Source organism: Balaenoptera acutorostrata, chromosome 2 (assembly GCF_949987535.1).
Source record: "Balaenoptera acutorostrata chromosome 2, mBalAcu1.1, whole genome shotgun sequence".
NCBI lineage: Eukaryota > Metazoa > Chordata > Mammalia > Artiodactyla > Balaenopteridae > Balaenoptera > Balaenoptera acutorostrata.
In genome coordinates, this window is record NC_080065.1 from 169,293,055 (window position 1) to 169,313,432 (window position 20,378).

Below are 20,378 nucleotides of genomic sequence, written 5' to 3' on the forward strand. Positions count from 1 at the left end.
TAATGAGCAGTTAATGTAGTAGCAGCAGACTCTCACTGGCAAAGCAGTCTTTATTTCGTTGCATTTTCCTAAAGGTTAGTGAGTGTCTCTGCCTCGTGGCTGGAACATAAGGCAGTCTAAGAACTCAGGTTACTCGTCTTCTGTGGAGAGAGCCTTCATGCTGAGTAGGGGTGGGCTCCCATTCCACATTGACTCCTAGGTGCCAACCCATAACTGTTTGAGACCGTGCGAGCATAGGATGATTCATGGGTGTGTATAGATATCCCAGATCCCACGGGGCATTTCTGTAAAATGTGGCTTTCGGAGTATATTGGAGAGTGTTCTAAGATAAAAGCTTTGAACAGTTGTGAAGTTTGACGAAATCCTGGGCAACTGTATGAAAACTGACAGAAGAAGATATAGAAAACTCAAAGAGTTGTATGACTTGTCAATCAGTAGGACCAGTAATGAAAAATATTCCCAGGAACTACCTTGTAGTTCTCTGGTAGAGTCTACAAAATATGCTGGAAAAGTGTTATTCCATGCTTGTGGAGATGGTCTTAGAGATAGAAAAAGGTGGTACACTCCATAACTCTCCTTAAGTTCAGAACATAACAGCGATGCACACCAGAATCGCAGAAGAAAGGCAGGAAGGATGACTGACATTCCAGACGTATGTATTGCGAATGTCACAGCCAAAATCATAAATGAAATGTCAGCAACAGGAATTCAGCCGTGCCTCCACGGGGTGGAGACCAGTGATGAGAGTCGTATAGTCCAGGATTGCACGTTGTGTCCAAGGTTGTCAAAGTGAATAGATATAAAGCTTGGCATTAAGAGATTGAATGCAGAAGGATGTGGCCCTCTGAACGAGTAGAGAATCAAACGGTAGATGCAACTTGATCGTCCGAAACCCAGGCAAAAAGTGTGATAAAACTGAGCACCAGTTCCTGCCACATAATTCTTATCATAGTGTACAAAAGTGTTCTTTTTGTCACGTTATAATAAAATTCCTCCAACAACAACAACAGCAACAACAAGAGCAGCATCCCACTGAACGTGTCCCCGGAAATCTTTGAAGTGAGGGAGAATACTGTACAGTGGGCCACTGTCACCACTGAGTGGAGTGAGGAGGAGCATAAAATCCCTGGCAAAGGGTTTAGAAAAACTCAAGGTAGAATTTGCTGATGATGTGATTATCAACTCAGGCAATCCGATGGATGAATTATTAGGCTGTGTACGATTGTTGAGTAAGACTAGGGTGGAAGAGAATCAACATGCAGAAGACATTTCCACAGCTAAGTCCTGGCGAGAAACGCTTGGAAAGTGAACCTTTTGTGAAAGAGTGAAAATGGCACAATTGTATCATGTTTCTAATTCCAGGTCTGATCAAAGTTGCTATGAGACTATGTGGGGAAATTATTACACATTGTTGAGAGAGAGTCAGAGGTTTCAATCGATGGACAGAAATCTGAGGAGAAAAATCAAAGATGTTGATTAACAATGAAAATCGAACGAAATTTGTGTTTTGGGTGGTCGGATGGTAGAATAGCAGGCAGATTCCAAAGGCAAGGTACAGCCAATATGCTATTTGCTTGAAGAAGCACGGTGGGAGCACTTCCTGTGAGCCGTTGTCAAGAATTATCGTGAGGCTATATAGTTTTCAAGATAAGGGGATCCAAGTGTGGCTATACTTACCGCATCAGAGGAACGTAGTAGTGAGGTCAGAAAGAGCTCCTTGCAGCAATGGTTTCCTGCACCACCCCGGACAAATGCCCCCTCCTGCCCCCCTCCCAGCCCCCTCCCCTCCGCCACAATTTCATCTGTTACTGTGCTGTCTCTTCGAGAAGTCGAGGAGGGATGTTGTCTTCATAAATAGTGCCTGGACCACTTACCCATAGGGAAAAATTAAAGTGTACTGACAATTCACACCACACACAAAAGTACACTCGTGGTGGGTTAGAAACCTCAGTGTTAAAAGGTACAAAGCAAAAAAAGAGTCCGGCGATACCGTGGTTTCTTTAAAGACCGAAGGTAAAGGAAGATTTCTTAAATGGAACACCAATGCTCCAAACTGAAAGGGCTGAAATGGACATTGGTGACACTCTTGAAGGTAAAAACTTTGATTCATCGGAGGACTCGATCACAAAGTGAAAGTGCGAGTCCCTCAGTTGGGAATAACCTTGAAAGCTAGCAATCTGTCCTTCTGTAGTCTTTCAATGCATAAAGAGTGCCTAGAGATGAATGGAGAGAAGAGAGAGCCTACTATGGGTGAGTGGGCAAAAATTTGCATAGTGTCACCAGGAAGAACAAAAGAGCAATGGGGACCCCAGTTGTAAGGGAAAAGGTGCTCAGCTTCTTTATTCCTCAGACAAGGGAAAAGAAAGCCACGGGGAGGTGCCAGCACTCCCTCCAGCTTGTCACAAGGTGACCATCCTAAGTGTAGGCCAGGGCGCCGAGCCTCAGTGATTTGCCTGGACTGCAGGTGCAAAGTTCCCTGCTTAGGCGTATGGAGAAGACTGTGGCCCCACGTGGGAAGGTTTGGGAACACGAGGGTGGGACCCTGCAGATGCCACGAGCAGGGGAGAAATCTCTTCCAAAAGCGCACCCTCCCCCAACCCCCCCACCTCCCGGACCAGCTCACACGGACCCGGACCCGGGTGAGAATGCATCACTTGTGTGACTTGTCGCTGAGAAAGGCAGGGGGACGTCTGCAGGGCACACGCCTGGTGCAGAGCCTGGAGAAATTTCCAGCTTGGCCCCCGCCTCACCTCCGCACCCTTCGCACCCGCCTGGCCCTCTGCTCCCCACTCAGGTCTCCTTTGCCCGGGGCTGCCTTCCTGACTGAGATGGTGTCCTTGACCCGTGTATCCCTCCCTGTCCCCAGAGCCCAAGGTGGTGTTTGCCAAGGAGCAGCCGGCACGCAGTGAAGTGCAGGCCGTGGCGGGGGCCAGTGCCACGCTGAGCTGCGAGGTGGCCCAGGCCCAGACGGAGGTGACGTGGTACAAGGACGGAAAGAAGCTGAGTTCGAGCTCGAAAGTGCGTGTGGAGGCCTCGGGCCGAGGGCGGCGGCTGGTGGTGCAGCAGGCGGGCAAGGCAGACGCCGGGGAGTACAGCTGCGAGGCCGGGGGCCAGAGTGTCTCCTTCCACCTGGATGTCACAGGTCAGTCCTGGAGGAGGATACTAAGCTAGCCTATTTGGAGGTGACGAGGGGACTGTCTTGCGGCCTCCACAGACTGGTGTTCACTCTCCTGTAGCCTCCCAGTCTTCCACGTCCCACGTTTATAGCCATTTTTGCCTGGGGGTGGTAGGATGGAGAGGGTGGGCGTGGAAGGAAGAGGGGCCATTTGTGTCCAGCTGTTTCCATGTGGTGAGGCTCAGTCACAGTGTCTTAGCACCTGCCCAGAGCCTTCCTGTTGTTCCTGGTGTCGGGACCCTGGCTCTCCCTGATGCATGGGGTCTGAGGTAGGCCTGGGGATATGTGACTTTCCTCCCATGGTACGTCTTTCCTGACATCTACCACATGGCTCCTGCCGGGTCTCAGTTTGCCAGATGGGGTTTCAATGTCATTGATTGCGGATTAGTTGAGATATTGGCCACACAGGCCTGCTTGGAATTTTCTTAGCAGTGAACTTTGGATGATCAGATTGGAGGTGTCTGGGATGCTGTTCCTTCAATTTCCTGGATAAGTAAGCTCCGGTTGCCTGTAGGTAGCAGAAGATAGGCCCAAGTTTTGTTGTCACGATCTTGCAAAGGGAGAAGGAAAGGAGGATTGGAATAGAGTCACCTGTGCTATTTAGGGTGATCTTCTTAAAGGCAATAGGATTTTGCCTTTGTCTTCAAACAGTTTGGATGCTGCAGGTCACTATTCCCTGTGGCATCAAATTGATGAATTTAGGAACAGAAAGGGAAAAGTCACTTCTGCCCCGTCAGTCTGCTTTGCTAATGAGCAGTTAATGTAGTAGCAGCAGACTCTCACTGGCAAAGCAGTCTTTATTTCGTTGCATTTTCCTAAAGGTTAGTGAGTGTCTCTGCCTCGTGGCTGGAACATAAGGCAGTCTAAGAACTCAGGTTACTCATCTTCTGTGGAGAGAGCCTTCATGCTGAGTAGGGGTGGGCTCCCATTCCACATTGACTCCTAGGTGCCAACCCATAACTGTTTGAGACCGTGCGAGCATAGGATGATTCATGGGTGTGTATAGATATCCCAGATCCCACGGGGCATTTCTGTAAAATGTGGCTTTCGGAGTATATTGGAGAGTGTTCTAAGATAAAAGCTTTGAACAGTTGTGAAGTTTGACGAAATCCTGGGCAACTGTATGAAAACTGACAGAAGAAGATATAGAAAACTCAAAGAGTTGTATGACTTGTCAATCAGTAGGACCAGTAATGAAAAATATTCCCAGGAACTACCTTGTAGTTCTCTGGTAGAGTCTACAAAATATGCTGGAAAAGTGTTATTCCATGCTTGTGGAGATGGTCTTAGAGATAGAAAAAGGTGGTACACTCCATAACTCTCTTTAAGTTCAGAACATAACAGCGATGCACACCAGAATCGCAGAAGAAAGGCAGGAAGGATGACTGACATTCCAGACGTATGTATTGCGAATGTCACAGCCAAAATCATAAATGAAATGTCAGCAACAGGAATTCAGCCGTGACTCCACGGGGTGGAGACCAGTGATGAGAGTCGTATAGTCCAGGATTGCACGTTGTGTTCAAGGTTGTCAAAGTGAATAGATATAAAGCTTGGCATTAAGAGATTGAATGCAGAAGGATGTGGCCCTCTGAACGAGTAGAGAATCAAACGGTAGATGCAACTTGATCGTCCGAAATCCAGGCAAAAAGTGTGATAAAACTGAGCACCAGTTCCTGCCACATAATTCTTATCATAGTGTACAAAAGTGTTCTTTTTGTCATGTTATAATAAAATTCCTCCAACAACAACAACAGCAACAACAAGAGCAGCATCCCACTGAACGTGTCCCCGGAAATCTTTGAAGTGAGGGAGAATACTGTACAGTGGGCCACTGTCACCACTGAGTGGAGTGAGGAGGAGCATAAAATCCCTGGCAAAGGGTTTAGAAAAACTCAAGGTAGAATTTGCTGATGATGTGATTATCAACTCAGGCAATCCGATGGATGAATTATTAGGCTGTGTACGATTGTTGAGTAAGACTAGGGTGGAAGAGAATCAACATGCAGAAGACATTTCCACAGCTAAGTCCTGGCGAGAAACGCTTGGAAAGTGAACCTTTTGTGAAAGAGTGAAAATGGCACAATTGTATCATGTTTCTAATTCCAGGTCTGATCAAAGTTGCTATGAGACTATGTGGGGAAATTATTACACATTGTTGAGAGAGAGTCAGAGGTTTCAATCGATGGACAGAAATCTGAGGAGAAAAATCAAAGATGTTGATTAACAATGAAAATCGAACGAAATTTGTGTTTTGGGTGGTCGGATGGTAGAATAGCAGGCAGATTCCAAAGGCAAGGTACAGCCAATATGCTATTTGCTTGAAGAAGCACGGTGGGAGCACTTCCTGTGAGCCGTTGTCAAGAATTATCGTGAGGCTATATAGTTTTCAAGATAAGGGGATCCAAGTGTGGCTATACTTACCGCATCAGAGGAACGTAGTAGTGAGGTCAGAAAGAGCTCCTTGCAGCAATGGTTTCCTGCACCACCACGGACAAATCCCCCCTCCTGCCCCCCTCCCAGCCCCCTCCCCTCCGCCACAATTTCATCTGTTACTGTGCTGTCTCTTCGAGAAGTCGAGGAGGGATGTTGTCTTCATAAGTAGTGCCTGGACCACTTACCCATAGGGAAAAATTAAAGTGTACTGACAATTCACACCACACACAAAAGTACACTCGTGGTGGGTTAGAAACCTCAGTGTTAAAAGGTACAAACCAAAAAAAGAGTCCGGCGATACCGTGGTTTCTTTAAAGACCGAAGGTAAAGGAAGATTTCTTAAATGGAACACCAATGCTCCAAACTGAAAGGGCTGAAATGGACATTGGTGACACTCTTGAAGGTAAAAACTTTGATTCATCGGAGGACTCGATCACAAAGTGAAAGTGCGAGTCCCTCAGTTGGGAATAACCTTGAAAGCTAGCAATCTGTCCTTCTGTAGTCTTTCAATGCATAAAGAGTGCCTAGAGATGAATGGAGAGAAGAGAGAGCCTACTATGGGTGAGTGGGCAAAAATTTGCATAGTGTCACCAGGAAGAACAAAAGAGCAATGGGGACCCCAGTTGTAAGGGAAAAGGTGCTCAGCTTCTTTATTCCTCAGACAAGGGAAAAGAAAGCCATGGGGAGGTGCCAGCACTCCCTCCAGCTTGTCACAAGGTGACCATCCTAAGTGTAGGCCAGGGCGCCGAGCCTCAGTGATTTGCCTGGACTGCAGGTGCAAAGTTCCCTGCTTAGGCGTATGGAGAAGACTGTGGCCCCACGTGGGAAGGTTTGGGAACACGAGGGTGGGACCCTGCAGATGCCACGAGCAGGGGAGAAGTCTCTTCCAAAAGCGCACCCTCCCCCAACCCCCCCACCTCCCGGACCAGCTCACACGGACCCGGACCCGGGTGAGAATGCATCACTTGTGTGACTTGTCGCTGAGAAAGGCAGGGGGACGTCTGCAGGGCACACGCCTGGTGCAGAGCCTGGAGAAATTTCCAGCTTGGCCCCCGCCTCACCTCCGCACCCTTCGCACCCGCCTGGCCCTCTGCTCCCCACTCAGGTCTCCTTTGCCCGGGGCTGCCTTCCTGACTGAGATGGTGTCCTTGACCCGTGTATCCCTCCCTGTCCCCAGAGCCCAAGGTGGTGTTTGCCAAGGAGCAGCCGGCACGCAGTGAAGTGCAGGCCGTGGCGGGGGCCAGTGCCACGCTGAGCTGCGAGGTGGCCCAGGCCCAGACGGAGGTGACGTGGTACAAGGACGGAAAGAAGCTGAGTTCGAGCTCGAAAGTGCGTGTGGAGGCCTCGGGCCGAGGGCGGCGGCTGGTGGTGCAGCAGGCGGGCAAGGCAGACGCCGGGGAGTACAGCTGCGAGGCCGGGGGCCAGAGTGTCTCCTTCCACCTGGATGTCACAGGTCAGTCCTGGAGGAGGATACTAAGCTAGCCTATTTGGAGGTGACGAGGGGACTGTCTTGCGGCCTCCACAGACTGGTGTTCACTCTCCTGTAGCCTCCCAGTCTTCCACGTCCCACGTTTATAGCCATTTTTGCCTGGGGGTGGTAGGATGGAGAGGGTGGGCGTGGAAGGAAGAGGGGCCATTTGTGTCCAGCTGTTTCCATGTGGTAAGGCTCAGTCACAGTGTCTTAGCACCTGCCCAGAGCCTTCCTGTTGTTCCTGGTGTCGGGACCCTGGCTCTCCCTGATGCGTGGGGTCTGAGGTAGGCCTGGGGATATGTGACTTTCCTCCCATGGTACGTCTTTCCTGACATCTACCACATGGCTCCTGCCGGGTCTCAGTTTGCCAGATGGGGTTTCAATGTCATTGATTGCGGATTAGTTGAGATATTGGCCACACAGGCCTGCTTGGAATTTTCTTAGCAGTGAACTTTGGATGATCAGATTGGAGGTGTCTGGGATGCTGTTCCTTCAATTTCCTGGATAAGTAAGCTCCGGTTGCCTGTAGGTAGCAGAAGATAGGCCCAAGTTTTGTTGTCACGATCTTGCAAAGGGAGAAGGAAAGGAGGATTGGAATAGAGTCACCTGTGCTATTTAGGGTGATCTTCTTAAAGGCAATAGGATTTTGCCTTTGTCTTCAAACAGTTTGGATGCTGCAGGTCACTATTCCCTGTGGCATCAAATTGATGAATTTAGGAACAGAAAGGGAAAAGTCACTTCTGCCCCGTCAGTCTGCTTTGCTAATGAGCAGTTAATGTAGTAGCAGCAGACTCTCACTGGCAAAGCAGTCTTTATTTCGTTGCATTTTCCTAAAGGTTAGTGAGTGTCTCTGCCTCGTGGCTGGAACATAAGGCAGTCTAAGAACTCAGGTTACTCGTCTTCTGTGGAGAGAGCCTTCATGCTGAGTAGGGGTGGGCTCCCATTCCACATTGACTCCTAGGTGCCAACCCATAACTGTTTGAGACCGTGCGAGCATAGGATGATTCATGGGTGTGTATAGATATCCCAGATCCCACGGGGCATTTCTGTAAAATGTGGCTTTCGGAGTATATTGGAGAGTGTTCTAAGATAAAAGCTTTGAACAGTTGTGAAGTTTGACGAAATCCTGGGCAACTGTATGAAAACTGACAGAAGAAGATATAGAAAACTCAAAGAGTTGTATGACTTGTCAATCAGTAGGACCAGTAATGAAAAATATTCCCAGGAACTACCTTGTAGTTCTCTGGTAGAGTCTACAAAATATGCTGGAAAAGTGTTATTCCATGCTTGTGGAGATGGTCTTAGAGATAGAAAAAGGTGGTACACTCCATAACTCTCCTTAAGTTCAGAACATAACAGCGATGCACACCAGAATCGCAGAAGAAAGGCAGGAAGGATGACTGACATTCCAGACGTATGTATTGCGAATGTCACAGCCAAAATCATAAATGAAATGTCAGCAACAGGAATTCAGCCGTGCCTCCACGGGGTGGAGACCAGTGATGAGAGTCGTATAGTCCAGGATTGCACGTTGTGTCCAAGGTTGTCAAAGTGAATAGATATAAAGCTTGGCATTAAGAGATTGAATGCAGAAGGATGTGGCCCTCTGAACGAGTAGAGAATCAAACGGTAGATGCAACTTGATCGTCCGAAACCCAGGCAAAAAGTGTGATAAAACTGAGCACCAGTTCCTGCCACATAATTCTTATCATAGTGTACAAAAGTGTTCTTTTTGTCACGTTATAATAAAATTCCTCCAACAACAACAACAGCAACAACAAGAGCAGCATCCCACTGAACGTGTCCCCGGAAATCTTTGAAGTGAGGGAGAATACTGTACAGTGGGCCACTGTCACCACTGAGTGGAGTGAGGAGGAGCATAAAATCCCTGGCAAAGGGTTTAGAAAAACTCAAGGTAGAATTTGCTGATGATGTGATTATCAACTCAGGCAATCCGATGGATGAATTATTAGGCTGTGTACGATTGTTGAGTAAGACTAGGGTGGAAGAGAATCAACATGCAGAAGACATTTCCACAGCTAAGTCCTGGCGAGAAACGCTTGGAAAGTGAACCTTTTGTGAAAGAGTGAAAATGGCACAATTGTATCATGTTTCTAATTCCAGGTCTGATCAAAGTTGCTATGAGACTATGTGGGGAAATTATTACACATTGTTGAGAGAGAGTCAGAGGTTTCAATCGATGGACAGTAATCTGAGGAGAAAAATCAAAGATGTTGCTTAACAATGAAAATCGAACGAAATTTGTGTTTTGGGTGGTCGGATGGTAGAATAGCAGGCAGATTCCAAAGGCAAGGTACAGCCAATATGCTATTTGCTTGAAGAAGCACGGTGGGAGCACTTCCTGTGAGCCGTTGTCAAGAATTATCGTGAGGCTATATAGTTTTCAAGATAAGGGGATCCAAGTGTGGCTATACTTACCGCATCAGAGGAACGTAGTAGTGAGGTCAGAAAGAGCTCCTTGCAGCAATGGTTTCCTGCACCACCACGGACAAATCCCCCCTCCTGCCCCCCTCCCAGCCCCCTCCCCTCCGCCACAATTTCATCTGTTACTGTGCTGTCTCTTCGAGAAGTCGAGGAGGGATGTTGTCTTCATAAATAGTGCCTGGACCACTTACCCATAGGGAAAAATTAAAGTGTACTGACAATTCACACCACACACAAAAGTACACTCGTGGTGGGTTAGAAACCTCAGTGTTAAAAGGTACAAAGCAAAAAAAGAGTCCGGCGATACCGTGGTTTCTTTAAAGACCGAAGGTAAAGGAAGATTTCTTAAATGGAACACCAATGCTCCAAACTGAAAGGGCTGAAATGGACATTGGTGACACTCTTGAAGGTAAAAACTTTGATTCATCGGAGGACTCGATCACAAAGTGAAAGTGCGAGTCCCTCAGTTGGGAATAACCTTGAAAGCTAGCAATCTGTCCTTCTGTAGTCTTTCAATGCATAAAGAGTGCCTAGAGATGAATGGAGAGAAGAGAGAGCCTACTATGGGTGAGTGGGCAAAAATTTGCATAGTGTCACCAGGAAGAACAAAAGAGCAATGGGGACCCCAGTTGTAAGGGAAAAGGTGCTCAGCTTCTTTATTCCTCAGACAAGGGAAAAGAAAGCCACGGGGAGGTGCCAGCACTCCCTCCAGCTTGTCACAAGGTGACCATCCTAAGTGTAGGCCAGGGCGCCGAGCCTCAGTGATTTGCCTGGACTGCAGGTGCAAAGTTCCCTGCTTAGGCGTATGGAGAAGACTGTGGCCCCACGTGGGAAGGTTTGGGAACACGAGGGTGGGACCCTGCAGATGCCACGAGCAGGGGAGAAGTCTCTTCCAAAAGTGCACCCTCCCCCAACCCCCCCACCTCCCGGACCAGCTCACACGGACCCGGGTGAGAATGCATCACTTGTGTGACTTGTCGCTGAGAAAGGCAGGGGGACGTCTGCAGGGCACACGCCTGGTGCAGAGCCTGGAGAAATTTCCAGCTTGGCCCCCGCCTCACCTCCGCACCCTTCGCACCCGCCTGGCCCTCTGCTCCCCACTCAGGTCTCCTTTGCCCAGGGCTGCCTTCCTGACTGAGATGGTGTCCTTGACCCGTGTATCCCTCCCTGTCCCCAGAGCCCAAGGTGGTGTTTGCCAAGGAGCAGCCGGCACGCAGTGAAGTGCAGGCCGTGGCGGGGGCCAGTGCCACGCTGAGCTGCGAGGTGGCCCAGACCCAGACGGAGGTGACGTGGTACAAGGACGGAAAGAAGCTGAGTTCGAGCTCGAAAGTGCGTGTGGAGGCCTCGGGCCGAGGGCGGCGGCTGGTGGTGCAGCAGGCGGGCAAGGCAGACGCCGGGGAGTACAGCTGCGAGGCCGGGGGCCAGAGTGTCTCCTTCCACCTGGATGTCACAGGTCAGTCCTGGAGGAGGATACTAAGCTAGCCTATTTGGAGGTGACGAGGGGACTGTCTTGCGGCCTCCACAGACTGGTGTTCACTCTCCTGTAGCCTCCCAGTCTTCCACGTCCCACGTTTATAGCCATTTTTGCCTGGGGGTGGTAGGATGGAGAGGGTGGGCGTGGAAGGAAGAGGGGCCATTTGTGTCCAGCTGTTTCCATGTGGTAAGGCTCAGTCACAGTGTCTTAGCACCTGCCCAGAGCCTTCCTGTTGTTCCTGGTGTCGGGACCCTGGCTCTCCCTGATGCGTGGGGTCTGAGGTAGGCCTGGGGATATGTGACTTTCCTCCCATGGTACGTCTTTCCTGACATCTACCACATGGCTCCTGCCGGGTCTCAGTTTGCCAGATGGGGTTTCAATGTCATTGATTGCGGATTAGTTGAGATATTGGCCACGCAGGCCTGCTTGGAATTTTCTTAGCAGTGAACTTTGGATGATCAGATTGGAGGTGTCTGGGATGCTGTTCCTTCAATTTCCTGGATAAGTAAGCTCCGGTTGCCTGTAGGTAGCAGAAGATAGGCCCAAGTTTTGTTGTCACGATCTTGCAAAGGGAGAAGGAAAGGAGGATTGGAATAGAGTCACCTGTGCTATTTAGGGTGATCTTCTTAAAGGCAATAGGATTTTGCCTTTGTCTTCAAACAGTTTGGATGCTGCAGGTCACTATTCCCTGTGGCATCAAATTGATGAATTTAGGAACAGAAAGGGAAAAGTCACTTCTGCCCCGTCAGTCTGCTTTGCTAATGAGCAGTTAATGTAGTAGCAGCAGACTCTCACTGGCAAAGCAGTCTTTATTTCGTTGCATTTTCCTAAAGGTTAGTGAGTGTCTCTGCCTCGTGGCTGGAACATAAGGCAGTCTAAGAACTCAGGTTACTCGTCTTCTGTGGAGAGAGCCTTCATGCTGAGTAGGGGTGGGCTCCCATTCCACATTGACTCCTAGGTGCCAACCCATAACTGTTTGAGACCGTGCGAGCATAGGATGATTCATGGGTGTGTATAGATATCCCAGATCCCACGGGGCATTTCTGTAAAATGTGGCTTTCGGAGTATATTGGAGAGTGTTCTAAGATAAAAGCTTTGAAAAGTTGTGAAGTGTGACGAAATCCTGGGCAACTGTATGAAAACTGACAGAAGAAGATATAGAAAACTCAAAGAGTTGTATGACTTGTCAATCAGTAGGACCAGTAATGAAAAATATTCCCAGGAACTACCTTGTAGTTCTCTGGTAGAGTCTACAAAATATGCTGGAAAAGTGTTATTCCATGCTTGTGGAGATGGTCTTAGAGATAGAAAAAGGTGGTACACTCCATAACTCTCTTTAAGTTCAGAACATAACAGCGATGCACACCAGAATCGCAGAAGAAAGGCAGGAAGGATGACTGACATTCCAGACGTATGTATTGCGAATGTCACAGCCAAAATCATGAATGAAATGTCAGCAACAGGAATTCAGCCGTGCCTCCACGGGGTGGAGACCAGTGATGAGAGTCGTATAGTCCAGGATTGCACGTTGTGTTCAAGGTTGTCAAAGTGAATAGATATAAAGCTTGGCATTAAGAGATTGAATGCAGAAGGATGTGGCCCTCTGAAGGAGTAGAGAATCAAACGGTAGATGCAACTTGATCGTCCGAAATCCAGGCAAAAAGTGTGATAAAACTGAGCACCAGTTCCTGCCACATAATTCTTATCATAGTGTACAACAGTGTTCTTTTTGTCACGTTATAATAAAATTCCTCCAACAACAACAACAGCAACAACAAGAGCAGCATCCCACTGAACGTGTCCCCGGAAATCTTTGAAGTGAGGGAGAATACTGTACAGTGGGCCACTGTCACCACTGAGTGGAGTGAGGAGGAGCATAAAATCCCTGGCAAAGGGTTTAGAAAAACTCAAGGTAGAATTTGCTGATGATGTGATTATCAACTCAGGCAATCCGATGGATGAATTATTAGGCTGTGTACGATTGTTGAGTAAGACTAGGGTGGAAGAGAATCAACATGCAGAAGACATTTCCACAGCTAAGTCCTGGCGAGAAACGCTTGGAAAGTGAACCTTTTGTGAAAGAGTGAAAATGGCACAATTGTATCATGTTTCTAATTCCAGGTCTGATCAAAGTTGCTATGAGACTATGTGGGGAAATTATTACACATTGTTGAGAGAGAGTCAGAGGTTTCAATCGATGGACAGTAATCTGAGGAGAAAAATCAAAGATGTTGCTTAACAATGAAAATCGAACGAAATTTGTGTTTTGGGTGGTCGGATGGTAGAATAGCAGGCAGATTCCAAAGGCAAGGTACAGCCAATATGCTATTTGCTTGAAGAAGCACGGTGGGAGCACTTCCTGTGAGCCGTTGTCAAGAATTATCGTGAGGCTATATAGTTTTCAAGATAAGGGGATCCAAGTGTGGCTATACTTACCGCATCAGAGGAACGTAGTAGTGAGGTCAGAAAGAGCTCCTTGCAGCAATGGTTTCCTGCACCACCACGGACAAATCCCCCCTCCTGCCCCCCTCCCAGCCCCCTCCCCTCCGCCACAATTTCATCTGTTACTGTGCTGTCTCTTCGAGAAGTCGAGGAGGGATGTTGTCTTCATAAATAGTGCCTGGACCACTTACCCATAGGGAAAAATTAAAGTGTACTGACAATTCACACCACACACAAAAGTACACTCGTGGTGGGTTAGAAACCTCAGTGTTAAAAGGTACAAAGCAAAAAAAGAGTCCGGCGATACCGTGGTTTCTTTAAAGACCGAAGGTAAAGGAAGATTTCTTAAATGGAACACCAATGCTCCAAACTGAAAGGGCTGAAATGGACATTGGTGACACTCTTGAAGGTAAAAACTTTGATTCATCGGAGGACTCGATCACAAAGTGAAAGTGCGAGTCCCTCAGTTGGGAATAACCTTGAAAGCTAGCAATCTGTCCTCCTGTAGTCTTTCAATGCATAAAGAGTGCCTAGAGATGAATGGAGAGAAGAGAGAGCCTACTATGGGTGAGTGGGCAAAAATTTGCATAGTGTCACCAGGAAGAACAAAAGAGCAATGGGGACCCCAGTTGTAAGGGAAAAGGTGCTCAGCTTCTTTATTCCTCAGACAAGGGAAAAGAAAGCCCCGGGGAGGTGCCAGCACTCCCTCCAGCTTGTCACAAGGTGACCATCCTAAGTGTAGGCCAGGGCGCCGAGCCTCAGTGATTTGCCTGGACTGCAGGTGCAAAGTTCCCTGCTTAGGCGTATGGAGAAGACTGTGGCCCCACGTGGGAAGGTTTGGGAACACGAGGGTGGGACCCTGCAGATGCCACGAGCAGGGGAGAAGTCTCTTCCAAAAGCGCACCCTCCCCCAACCCCCCCACCTCCCGGACCAGCTCACACGGACCCGGACCCGGGTGAGAATGCATCACTTGTGTGACTTGTCGCTGAGAAAGGCAGGGGGACGTCTGCAGGGCACACGCCTGGTGCAGAGCCTGGAGAAATTTCCAGCTTGGCCCCCGCCTCACCTCCGCACCCTTCGCACCCGCCTGGCCCTCTGCTCCCCACTCAGGTCTCCTTTGCCCGGGGCTGCCTTCCTGACTGAGATGGTGTCCTTGACCCGTGTATCCCTCCCTGTCCCCAGAGCCCAAGGTGGTGTTTGCCAAGGAGCAGCCGGCACGCAGTGAAGTGCAGGCCGTGGCGGGGGCCAGTGCCACACTGAGCTGCGAGGTGGCCCAGGCCCAGACGGAGGTGACGTGGTACAAGGACGGAAAGAAGCTGAGTTCGAGCTCGAAAGTGCGTGTGGAGGCCTCGGGCCGAGGGCGGCGGCTGGTGGTGCAGCAGGCGGGCAAGGCAGACGCCGGGGAGTACAGCTGCGAGGCCGGGGGCCAGAGTGTCTCCTTCCACCTGGATGTCACGGTCAGTCCTGGAGGAGGATACTAAGCTAGCCTATTTGGAGGTGACGAGGGGACTGTCTTGCGGCCTCCACAGACTGGTGTTCACTCTCCTGTAGCCTCCCAGTCTTCCACGTCCCACGTTTATAGCCATTTTTGCCTGGGGGTGGTAGGATGGAGAGGGTGGGCGTGGAAGGAAGAGGGGCCATTTGTGTCCAGCTGTTTCCATGTGGTAAGGCTCAGTCACAGTGTCTTAGCACCTGCCCAGAGCCTTCCTGTTGTTCCTGGTGTCGGGACCCTGGCTCTCCCTGATGCGTGGGGTCTGAGGTAGGCCTGGGGATATGTGACTTTCCTCCCATGGTACGTCTTTCCTGACATCTACCACATGGCTCCTGCCGGGTCTCAGTTTGCCAGATGGGGTTTCAATGTCATTGATTGCGGATTAGTTGAGATATTGGCCACACAGGCCTGCTTGGAATTTTCTTAGCAGTGAACTTTGGATGATCAGATTGGAGGTGTCTGGGATGCTGTTCCTTCAATTTCCTGGATAAGTAAGCTCCGGTTGCCTGTAGGTAGCAGAAGATAGGCCCAAGTTTTGTTGTCACGATCTTGCAAAGGGAGAAGGAAAGGAGGATTGGAATAGAGTCACCTGTGCTATTTAGGGTGATCTTCTTAAAGGCAATAGGATTTTGCCTTTGTCTTCAAACAGTTTGGATGCTGCAGGTCACTATTCCCTGTGGCATCAAATTGATGAATTTAGGAACAGAAAGGGAAAAGTCACTTCTGCCCCGTCAGTCTGCTTTGCTAATGAGCAGTTAATGTAGTAGCAGCAGACTCTCACTGGCAAAGCAGTCTTTATTTCGTTGCATTTTCCTAAAGGTTAGTGAGTGTCTCTGCCTCGTGGCTGGAACATAAGGCAGTCTAAGAACTCAGGTTACTCGTCTTCTGTGGAGAGAGCCTTCATGCTGAGTAGGGGTGGGCTCCCATTCCACATTGACTCCTAGGTGCCAACCCATAACTGTTTGAGACCGTGCGAGCATAGGATGATTCATGGGTGTGTATAGATATCCCAGATCCCACGGGGCATTTCTGTAAAATGTGGCTTTCGGAGTATATTGGAGAGTGTTCTAAGATAAAAGCTTTGAAAAGTTGTGAAGTGTGACGAAATCCTGGGCAACTGTATGAAAACTGACAGAAGAAGATATAGAAAACTCAAAGAGTTGTATGACTTGTCAATCAGTAGGACCAGTAATGAAAAATATTCCCAGGAACTACCTTGTAGTTCTCTGGTAGAGTCTACAAAATATGCTGGAAAAGTGTTATTCCATGCTTGTGGAGATGGTCTTAGAGATAGAAAAAGGTGGTACACTCCATAACTCTCTTTAAGTTCAGAACATAACAGCGATGCACACCAGAATCGCAGAAGAAAGGCAGGAAGGATGACTGACATTCCAGACGTATGTATTGCGAATGTCACAGCCAAAATCATAAATGAACTGTCAGCAACAGGAATTCAGCCGTGCCTCCACGGGGTGGAGACCAGTGATGAGAGTCGTATAGTCCAGGATTGCACGTTGTGTTCAAGGTTGTCAAAGTGAATAGATATAAAGCTTGGCATTAAGAGATTGAATGCAGAAGGATGTGGCCCTCTGAAGGAGTAGAGAATCAAACGGTAGATGCAACTTGATCGTCCGAAATCCAGGCAAAAAGTGTGATAAAACTGAGCACCAGTTCCTGCCACATAATTCTTATCATAGTGTACAACAGTGTTCTTTTTGTCACGTTATAATAAAATTCCTCCAACAACAACAACAGCAACAACAAGAGCAGCATCCCACTGAACGTGTCCCCGGAAATCTTTGAAGTGAGGGAGAATACTGTACAGTGGGCCACTGTCACCACTGAGTGGAGTGAGGAGGAGCATAAAATCCCTGGCAAAGGGTTTAGAAAAACTCAAGGTAGAATTTGCTGATGATGTGATTATCAACTCAGGCAATCCGATGGATGAATTATTAGGCTGTGTACGATTGTTGAGTAAGACTAGGGTGGAAGAGAATCAACATGCAGAAGACATTTCCACAGCTAAGTCCTGGCGAGAAACGCTTGGAAAGTGAACCTTTTGTGAAAGAGTGAAAATGGCACAATTGTATCATGTTTCTAATTCCAGGTCTGATCAAAGTTGCTATGAGACTATGTGGGGAAATTATTACACATTGTTGAGAGAGAGTCAGAGGTTTCAATCGATGGACAGTAATCTGAGGAGAAAAATCAAAGATGTTGCTTAACAATGAAAATCGAACGAAATTTGTGTTTTGGGTGGTCGGATGGTAGAATAGCAGGCAGATTCCAAAGGCAAGGTACAGCCAATATGCTATTTGCTTGAAGAAGCACGGTGGGAGCACTTCCTGTGAGCCGTTGTCAAGAATTATCGTGAGGCTATATAGTTTTCAAGATAAGGGGATCCAAGTGTGGCTATACTTACCGCATCAGAGGAACGTAGTAGTGAGGTCAGAAAGAGCTCCTTGCAGCAATGGTTTCCTGCACCACCACGGACAAATCCCCCCTCCTGCCCCCCTCCCAGCCCCCTCCCCTCCGCCACAATTTCATCTGTTACTGTGCTGTCTCTTCGAGAAGTCGAGGAGGGATGTTGTCTTCATAAATAGTGCCTGGACCACTTACCCATAGGGAAAAATTAAAGTGTACTGACAATTCACACCACACACAAAAGTACACTCGTGGTGGGTTAGAAACCTCAGTGTTAAAAGGTACAAAGCAAAAAAAGAGTCCGGCGATACCGTGGTTTCTTTAAAGACCGAAGGTAAAGGAAGATTTCTTAAATGGAACACCAATGCTCCAAACTGAAAGGGCTGAAATGGACATTGGTGACACTCTTGAAGGTAAAAACTTTGATTCATCGGAGGACTCGATCACAAAGTGAAAGTGCGAGTCCCTCAGTTGGGAATAACCTTGAAAGCTAGCAATCTGTCCTCCTGTAGTCTTTCAATGCATAAAGAGTGCCTAGAGATGAATGGAGAGAAGAGAGAGCCTACTATGGGTGAGTGGGCAAAAATTTGCATAGTGTCACCAGGAAGAACAAAAGAGCAATGGGGACCCCAGTTGTAAGGGAAAAGGTGCTCAGCTTCTTTATTCCTCAGACAAGGGAAAAGAAAGCCCCGGGGAGGTGCCAGCACTCCCTCCAGCTTGTCACAAGGTGACCATCCTAAGTGTAGGCCAGGGCGCCGAGCCTCAGTGATTTGCCTGGACTGCAGGTGCAAAGTTCCCTGCGTAGGCGTATGGAGAAGACTGTGGCCCCACGTGGGAAGGTTTGGGAACACGAGGGTGGGACCCTGCAGATGCCACGAGCAGGGGAGAAGTCTCTTCCAAAAGCGCACCCTCCCCCAACCCCCCCACCTCCCGGACCAGCTCACACGGACCCGGACCCGGGTGAGAATGCATCACTTGTGTGACTTGTCGCTGAGAAAGGCAGGGGGACGTCTGCAGGGCACACGCCTGGTGCAGAGCCTGGAGAAATTTCCAGCTTGGCCCCCGCCGCACCTCCGCACCCTTCGCACCCGCCTGGCCCTCTGCTCCCCACTCAGGTCTCCTTTGCCCGGGGCTGCCTTCCTGACTGAGATGGTGTCCTTGACCCGTGTATCCCTCCCTGTCCCCAGAGCCCAAGGTGGTGTTTGCCAAGGAGCAGCCGGCACGCAGTGAAGTGCAGGCCGTGGCGGGGGCCAGTGCCACGCTGAGCTGCGAGGTGGCCCAGGCCCAGACGGAGGTGACGTGGTACAAGGACGGAAAGAAGCTGAGTTCGAGCTCGAAAGTGCGTGTGGAGGCCTCGGGCCGAGGGCGGCGGCTGGTGGTGCAGCAGGCGGGCAAGGCAGACGCCGGGGAGTACAGCTGCGAGGCCGGGGGCCAGAGTGTCTCCTTCCACCTGGATGTCACAGGTCAGTCCTGGAGGAGGATACTAAGCTAGCCTATTTGGAGGTGACGAGGGGACTGTCTTGCGGCCTCCACAGACTGGTGTTCACTCTCCTGTAGCCTCCCAGTCTTCCACGTCCCACGTTTATAGCCATTTTTGCCTGGGGGTGGTAGGATGGAGAGGGTGGGCGTGGAAGGAAGAGGGGCCATTTGTGTCCAGCTGTTTCCATGTGGTAAGGCTCAGTCACAGTGTCTTAGCACCTGCCCAGAGCCTTCCTGTTGTTCCTGGTGTCGGGACCCTGGCTCTCCCTGATGCGTGGGGTCTGAGGTAGGCCTGGGGATATGTGACTTTCCTCCCATGGTACGTCTTTCCTGACATCTACCACATGGCTCCTGCCGGGTCTCAGTTTGCCAGATGGGGTTTCAATGTCATTGATTGCGGATTAGTTGAGATATTGGCCACACAGGCCTGCTTGGAATTTTCTTAGCAGTGAACTTTGGATGATCAGATTGGAGGTGTCTGGGATGCTGTTCCTTCAATTTCCTGGATAAGTAAGCTCCGGTTGCCTGTAGGTAGCAGAAGATAGGCCCAAGTTTTGTTGTCACGATCTTGCAAAGGGAGAAGGAAAGGAGGATTGGAATAGAGTCACCTGTGCTATTTAGGGTGATCTTCTTAAAGGCAATAGGATTTTGCCTTTGTCTTCAAACAGTTTGGATGCTGCAGGTCACTATTCCCTGTGGCATCAAATTGATGAATTTAGGAACAGAAAGGGAAAAGTCACTTCTGCCCCGTCAGTCTGCTTTGCTAATGAGCAGTTAATGTAGTAGCAGCAGACTCTCACTGGCAAAGCAGTCTTTATTTCGTTGCATTTTCCTAAAGGTTAGTGAGTGTCTCTGCCTCGTGGCTGGAACATAAGTCAGTCTAAGAACTCAGGTTACTCGTCTTCTGTGGAGAGAGCCTTCATGCTGAGTAGGGGTGGGCTCCCATTCCACATTGACTCCTAGGTGCCCACCCATAACTGTTTGAGACCGTGCGAGCATAGGATGATTCATGGGTGTGTATAGATATCCCAGATCCCACGGGGCATTTCTGTAAAATGTGGCTTTCGGAGTATATTGGAGAGTGTTCTAAGATAAAAGCTTTGAAAAGTTGTGAAGTGTGACGAAATCCTGGGCAACTGTATGAAAACTGACAGAAGAAGATATAGAAAACTCAAAGAGTTGTATGACTTGTCAATCAGTAGGACCAGTAATGAAAAATATTCCCAGGAACTACCTTGTAGTTCTCTGGTAGAGTCTACAAAATATGCTGGAAAAGTGTTATTCCATGCTTGTGGAGATGGTCTTAGAGATAGAAAAAGGTGGTACACTCCATAACTCTCTTTAAGTTCAGAACATAACAGCGATGCACACCAGAATCGCAGAAGAAAGGCAGGAAGGATGACTGACATTCCAGACGTATGTATTGCGAATGTCACAGCCAAAATCATGAATGAAATGTCAGCAACAGGAATTCAGCCGTGCCTCCACGGGGTGGAGACCAGTGATGAGAGTCGTATAGTCCAGGATTGCACGTTGTGT

The 20,378-nt window shown here is 48.9% G+C and overlaps 4 protein-coding genes and 1 pseudogene across 4 annotated transcripts; all 5 read left to right on the forward strand.

Annotated features, from left to right (window-relative positions):
- Window positions 1-2,853: 2,853 nt before the first annotated feature.
- Window positions 2,854-3,240, forward strand: LOC130707208 (obscurin-like; the record flags this gene model as incomplete). Its single annotated transcript, XM_057540427.1, has 1 exon — window positions 2,854-3,240. A coding segment is annotated over one exon (318 nt), but the record flags the coding sequence as incomplete, so codon positions are not given.
- Window positions 3,241-6,775: 3,535 nt separating this feature from the next.
- LOC130707209 (obscurin-like) lies at window positions 6,776-7,222 on the forward strand (the record flags this gene model as incomplete). Its single annotated transcript, XM_057540428.1, has 1 exon — window positions 6,776-7,222. A coding segment is annotated over one exon (318 nt), but the record flags the coding sequence as incomplete, so codon positions are not given.
- A 3,261-nt stretch (window positions 7,223-10,483) lies between these two features.
- On the forward strand, window positions 10,484-11,153 carry LOC130707210 (obscurin-like; annotated as a pseudogene).
- A 3,469-nt stretch (window positions 11,154-14,622) lies between these two features.
- LOC130707211 (obscurin-like) lies at window positions 14,623-14,925 on the forward strand (the record flags this gene model as incomplete). Its single annotated transcript, XM_057540429.1, has 1 exon — window positions 14,623-14,925. A coding segment is annotated over one exon (303 nt), but the record flags the coding sequence as incomplete, so codon positions are not given.
- A 3,609-nt stretch (window positions 14,926-18,534) lies between these two features.
- On the forward strand, window positions 18,535-18,978 carry LOC130707212 (obscurin-like; the record flags this gene model as incomplete). The annotated part of the gene is made up of 1 exon (XM_057540430.1): window positions 18,535-18,978. A coding segment is annotated over one exon (318 nt), but the record flags the coding sequence as incomplete, so codon positions are not given.
- Window positions 18,979-20,378: the final 1,400 nt, after the last annotated feature.